This window comes from Lagopus leucura, unplaced genomic scaffold (genome assembly GCF_019238085.1).
Source record: "Lagopus leucura isolate 7727_CA_CO unplaced genomic scaffold, USGS_WTPT01 Super-Scaffold_100037, whole genome shotgun sequence".
In the NCBI taxonomy this organism is placed as follows: domain Eukaryota; kingdom Metazoa; phylum Chordata; class Aves; order Galliformes; family Phasianidae; genus Lagopus; species Lagopus leucura.
Genome location: NW_024962286.1, coordinates 52324 through 58509, shown reverse-complemented (window position 1 = coordinate 58509; position 6186 = coordinate 52324). Strand labels below are relative to the sequence as shown.

At 50.3% G+C, this 6186-nt stretch overlaps 2 protein-coding genes across 2 annotated transcripts in view; one reads left to right on the top strand and one right to left on the bottom strand.

Annotated features, from left to right (window-relative positions):
* Positions 1–686: 686 nt before the first annotated feature.
* PPCS (phosphopantothenoylcysteine synthetase) lies at positions 687–2379 on the bottom strand. Its single transcript, XM_042883156.1, has 2 exons — positions 2314–2379; positions 687–1329 (listed from the first exon to the last, which is right to left on the bottom strand). Exon 2 carries the CDS (start codon positions 1321–1323, stop codon positions 1006–1008), a length of 318 nt encoding a protein of 105 aa, XP_042739090.1. The 5' UTR covers positions 1324–1329; positions 2314–2379; the 3' UTR covers positions 687–1005.
* Positions 2188–6186, top strand: part of ZMYND12 (zinc finger MYND-type containing 12) — a 15550-nt gene continuing 11551 nt past the window's right edge. Inside the window, exons 1-3 of the mRNA XM_042883415.1 lie at positions 2188–2194; positions 2302–2416; positions 3741–3882. Of these exons, the coding sequence (XP_042739349.1) occupies positions 2188–2194; positions 2302–2416; positions 3741–3882 (264 nt within the window). The remainder of the gene's footprint in view (positions 2195–2301; positions 2417–3740; positions 3883–6186) is intronic.

Genomic DNA, 6186 nt, shown 5'->3' with positions numbered 1-6186 from the left:
GGGTGCATCTCCCCCAACTTGGGTCAAACTGCGCTGCACGGACCCCCCACCACACACCATCCCACCGCAGACCGACCGCCGCCGCACAACGGCTGCTGGAAGGACACCAGACAACAACCTACTTTGCTCACCGCAGCTATTCTCTATTTCCTCACATCCCACAGCTTCTCAACCACAGCAGGTTGTGGATGCCCCATTCCTGCAGGCATTCAAGGCCAGGCTCGATGTGGCTCTGGGCAGCCTGGTCTGCTGGTTGGTGACCTGCACACAGCAGGGGGTTGGAACCAGATAAGCATTGTGTCCTTTTCAACCCAGGCCATTCTATGATTCTGTGATTCTTGAAGCCTCACACGGGTGCCTCCTACACCACGTACCAGTTCACAGACAGCAGGCAGTCAAGGGGAATACACTCAAAGAAAATAAATCACAGCAGCAGAAGGTGTTGCAGTGTTGCTCTGACTGCATTTATGTGCAGAGTTCTCTCAGTGTAGATGCACAGGATCCATCCCGGAGCAACAGATGCCCTCCAATGTTGTCACCACCCCGTTCTCATTCCATGTGCCCAAGCAGTGTCCCCATCCCTCTCAATGCCAGCTGACTGGCAGTGCTGCGCTTTCACTCCAGCCCATGGCCGAGCACCACAAAGCTCTGTTCCTTCCATCCAGAAAGAAACTTGAAGAAGCAGATTCGAGAAAACATTTTATATGTACCATTTCTCCCTCTCCCAGGGCATGGGACAGAAATACAACATAACCTTTCCTTCTTTACAGACTAGAACAAATACCATCCTTTGGAATGCTTTCACTTCAGTGCACTTTACTGTTCTGTTTTTTTTTTAAAGCAAGCTATAGCAACTATTACCAAGCAGTAGAAAAGTGCAGAGTTTTGGACGGCAGCCTCCTCCGTAGGATTGCTCTGATTATTATTCTATTCACGTGGGACAAAGAGTTGCTCCAATTCTGCTCTCTCTAGTACAACTTCGTCTGCTTCATCCACAGCTGCTCATCAGATTTTCTTTTCCATAAATAAGGTATGTTGGCCCTGAAGATAACTCACTATTTTTTCTTCTATTTCCATGCCTTGCGCTATTTCCTCCTCAGAAAGAGATAATGGAGTCTGTGAGTCTTTGGTTACAATAATAACAGAGGTTCTTCGTGACTCCAGGATATTTGCTACCACCACCTGGTGACGGTATTTCTCCAGAGCCTGGCGTGATTTATCTATCAAGATCAAGGGATCTGTTTCCAATTTAAAGGAAATAACAAAAGCCTCCGGAGCCCATTCTTTGACGAGAGGAGACAGCATTTTTGGCACCATCTTCATCGTAATCTACAGTGGGAAAAGACAATAGGAAAAAAAAAAGTCACTGAAACAAGGGGAGTACGGAAATTCCACCTTCACTTCATGTGGGTTTTACACTGGAAGGATTTTCAAGACACTGTTTTGTCAGATTTCATTAACAGCATGTACTGCAAAACTGAATTCAAATACCTATCTACTGCTAACAGTAACCGGGATGTTCTTAAACTATGAAGCAGGCCTGCAGTAACTGCATGAGCTTGTTTTTATGTAAGTAAACTGCAAAATGCAGTGTTTTCAGCCTTCGAAAATCCAAGCACGTTATCAAATCATAACCCTTCTATCATCTCTTTAAAGCACGTGAAAGATGCATATGCCAAAGCATGGGGAAAAGGAGTAACTGCCTTTTTACTCTCCAACTTCTTTGCATCTGGGTGTGCCGCTGGGAATCAGGTAGGGTCTTATTTTTCTTGTGCTAAGGAATTAATCGTGAAAATGTATGTTTCTGATTAATGAACCGCTGCTCTGCGACCTTTCCCAGATCTCACTGCCAGTCCCCTGCTGCTACATCCATGACAGGACAGTGGGGCAAGGGCAGGAGCCTTGCCCAGGTGCACCTCACCTGCAGGGCTCCCTCTGAGGACTGGATCTTGTGCTCAGACATCTCTGAGGCAGGGATGTAGAAATCAGACACTGCAGCTGCCAGGTAAAACATGACACCAGAGCCTGCGAGAGACACAACCATCACTGCTGGCAGCCTGCACAGAGCAGCCAGGCCCTTCTGCACCGCCGTTCTGCGGCAGGCTGCGCTGCCAACACATGGTGATGTGATGCCAGAGCTGCAGCCCCTCACACACGCTTCCGAGAGGGGCTCAGAACAGCGCAGAGATGATCAGTGAGGTGAGCCCAGCCCCTCAGCGCAGGGGTCTCCTTTCCCCATAGCGCAGGGGTCCCACACAGCAGATCCCTTCCGTCCCCTCGATCCCTCCACTTCCCTTCCAGCTCCGCTCTTACCGAATGGCGCCAGGGCGCGGGCGGTGGCGCGGAGCAGCGCCAGGTACTCGTTCAGACTGGTGAACTCGAGCGACAGCAGCGCATCCGCGTCGGCTGCCTGCCGGTAGGCGCGGAGGGCGGGCAGCAGGGCGGGCAGGGCGGCGGAGTCGGCGGCCACGCCGGGGGGCGGCCCCGGGGTGAGGCAGAGGGCGTCGAGCAGCGCGGGGCCGGGCGGCGGCAGCACGCGGGCCCAGGGGAAGGCGGAGCGCGCGCGGTGCAGGAAGCAAACGCCGTACCCGGCGCTCACCAAGCGCTCCGCCGACACCGCGCCGCGTCGCCCGCTGCTGAAGTTCTCCAGGAAGCGCACTGCCCGCGTCTCCAACGGCACCTGCGTGCCGCCCGACGTCACCAGCGCCACTCGCCGCCCGCTCGCCACCTGAGCCGCCGCCCAGACCCGCACGCGCTCCTCCGCCGCCGCCGCGGCTTCCTCCTTCGCCGCCGCCATGCCCGCCCAACCTCCCTCTACTTCCGCCGGAAGTGCTTCCGCCGCCATGACGGTGCTGCCCTCTTCTACTTCCGCCGGAAGCACTGCTCACGCCGGAAGCGCCGCCCCGTCGCCACGGCAACGCGGCTACCGCGCTGAGGGACGCTGGAGCGGTCTGGCCGCTGCGAGTTGTGCGGGGCGGCGGCGCGGCTGCGGTGTTCCTGCTGCCGCCTCACGTATTACTGGTGAGGGCCTCCGGCTGTCCGCGCCCCCCGGAGCTCTCGGTGCGGCCACAGTTAAGGACAGATGTCACCGGTGTCACGAGTCGGGCTCGGGGTTGGGTTGGCTTCGGTGAACTTTTCGCCCTGGTGCTGAAAGCGAGGCGTTCGCAGGAGCCGAGTGGCGTGGGAGGCTCTGTTAGTGGAGACCTTAACGCACGGCATAGCGGCACCGCCTGCGGGCCACGCGAGTGTGCTGACATCCCGCCAGCTGTGTGTGTCCCTCTGACGCCAGGATGAGCATCAGCCTCACCGCTCCCACGGATGCCTCACAGGAGGCTGCAGTGAGCTGGGGTCAGGCTCCTCCAAACAATGGCAGGACAGGGAAGCGGCCTGGAGTTGCTCTGAGGGGGTTTTAGGTCAGACATCAGAAAAAATTCTGTCACCAAGAAGGTTGTGGAGCTTTAGGAGAGGCTGCCCAAGGAAGTGGTGGAGTCACCATCCCTGGAAGTGCTCAGAAGATGTGGAGATGTGACACTTAGGGCCGTGGTTGATGGGTTAATGTTTGGAGTGATGGCCTTGGAGGTCTTTTCCAACCAGAATGATTCAGCAGTTCTAAGAAGTTACGGAGCGGCGGCTGTTGTGAGTAAATCTTGTGGTGAAAGTCCAGAAGAAACAACAAGCAATAATCTTTCTTCACCTTGTTTCAAAGTAAACAAAAATATAATTCTTTCTTATTTTGTTAGTGATGTAGGTCATCAGAAAGCCGACTGGGTTAGTATCCATGAGAAAATATGCCAGCTGCTGATTCCAGTCCGCACATCCCTCCCTTCTCTCACTTCTGAAGAAGAAAGAAAACACGGAGTGGAACAGCTGGTGAAGAGGCAGGTATGTACAAGAAGGAGGAATACCACTTCAAAGTGCTGCCAGTGAAATTTGGTTAGATCTCTTTCTGTATTTTGATGTGCGTTGTGTTGGGAGGGCATGTAGTTTGTTAATCAGTACTTTGTTTACAAAAAAAAAAAAAAGTATTAAAGACTCTGCAACTAAAACTTCCCAATAAAAGGAGCAGGAATGTTCTCTCTCCAACTCTAAAAGCCTCTTGCCTTCTGGCAGCCCTTCCTCCAAAACTTGAGCCTCCTTATCTTTGCTGGCCTGACAGCAGCAGTCCTGCATCTCCTACCTTGCAATGGCAATCAGCAGTAAGTCCATTGGGATCCAGCTGAGTTCTGGTTCTTACGACTGTCCTCATCCATCACTGATGAGAGGGATTCCCCTTCCTCAAAGCAGAGAGCAAAGAAATAAAACCCTTCCCCTTGTTTACCTCCACAACTTTAAATGCTCTTTCCCACTAAGTGTGGTTTTTTTATCTCTGCTTTTTGGCCTCCTCGGAGGTGCAGATGTGCAGCTCCTTTCCAGTCAGAGAAGAACTGTTGTGGGTTGGTTTTTTTTGTGTTTGTTTATGGGATGCAGAATCTGCCTTTCCACAGCGTTGATAAAAGAAAATAACCCGCCCAAATACCTCTGTTACTTGGAACGATCTTTCCCATAAAAATAAATCATCCTCCTATCGTTGCAAAACTCCTAATCGCAGAATAGCAGGACAACAGAACAACTGAAAGTGAAATGGTAACAAACAAACGGTGCCACTGGGAGGATCATTAATCTTCAGTGCTTTACATCTTGTATTGTTTTTAAGATTGTTTCTGGGTCAGGTGTTAGCACTTTGGCTCATTGCTGAAGTCATTACCTTTCTTGTGAGCAGAAGGAAAAAGCTTAAAAGAGAAGGAACCTGCATGGACAGAAGTTGTGCGTGGTGAAAGCTTGTGAGAGGCTTTAGGCAACAGATTCCTTTCAGATTTGTGGCAATTAGGCACCGACACCCAAGTTTGTTTTGAAAATGTCACCTGATGGAAAATCACAAACAAGATTGTTGATCAAAGAGCAGAAAAAATGTGACAGTATATTGTCAAAGCCAAGAGGGTGGTAGAGGTGAGGTGAAGGCTGTGGCTCATTATCTAAACATGTACAAGGAGTCTGGGAGTGGGAAAGACATCCTAAATATAGGAAAAACGGGCTTTGCTCATGTTACTGCAAGCCCTTAAGTTGCCCAATTGTATGTCAGGAGTATTTCCACACACAGTGTCAAAAATAATGCAGAGTGGTGGCAGCTCTCATGCTTGCTTACAGCTTAAAGCTTTTCCAAAACACTTTACCTACAAATCAAACGTTGTCAAAAGCATCTGTTTCTACATTATTGATTTGGTAGCAACTAAAACTATGCTGTATGCATTACAGCACAGCACACGACTGCAGAATCAACGCAGTGCTTCAGCTGGACGCTGATCATTTGTTTTTATAGCGTTCTACGGAGTGCACCAGGAACATAAAACTGGTAGAGAAGTAGGCAAAGGAGCAGCCACTGCTCTTGATTGCAGTGCACACCTAGGTTAACACACAGTGACTGCAGAACTGCAGCTTGAGCCCAGGCTTGGATTGACCTCATAGGAAAGGCTACAGAGAGCAGATTCCCACTGTTTTTCTAAAGGAAGACTTTTACAGGATTTTTAACAACTCCTTGCATTTGTTCTTTGACCTCAGTATATACTGCAAACTGCTGAAACGAAGCAGATGCTCAGAGTGTTATATGGAAGGGCACGTTGTCTTTCTTCTCCCTTAAGAAAAGGGTGAAAAAGCAGAAATGTTTTGTTTGTTACTTGCTTTCTTACACAGCAGGACTGCAGCTCCTAGTCCACCAGTGAAGTCTGCTTTTGTGTGCAGTGAGGTGCAGGGAAACTGACCTAGACTGACTGACGAGCATCGGCAAGGCAGTGTGGAGAGGGTGGGATTATTCAGAGCCCCATCTTTGTTTTCCCATTCAGAGGGCAAACAAAAATGCTTGAAAGGTCTTTGATGCTCAGGGAAAAGTGACGCAGTCTCTTCACAGAGAAAAGCCCTTGCACGTGGGTTTATTATTTTCTGAACTTTTCTATTGCATTTCATGAATTCTTGTGCTGTGCTTGTTTGGAAAACATGGAACTGAAGCCTCTGTCAGGACACAGGAAAGCTTGTGCACACTGGAATGCCCTTTGGCCTAAGGGAAGGTGCATTAAGCTGGGAGCCAGGAGGTTATGAGTTTCATACCTCAGATGTGCTCCAAAACTTTGTTGATAGAAATCTGCTTTTGTCAAC

Excerpts from the sequence above, each read along its gene's own strand:
- PPCS (XM_042883156.1), bottom strand. The coding sequence starts at position 1,323 with ATGAAGATGGTGCCAAAAATGCTGTCTCCTCTCGTCAAAGAATGGGCT.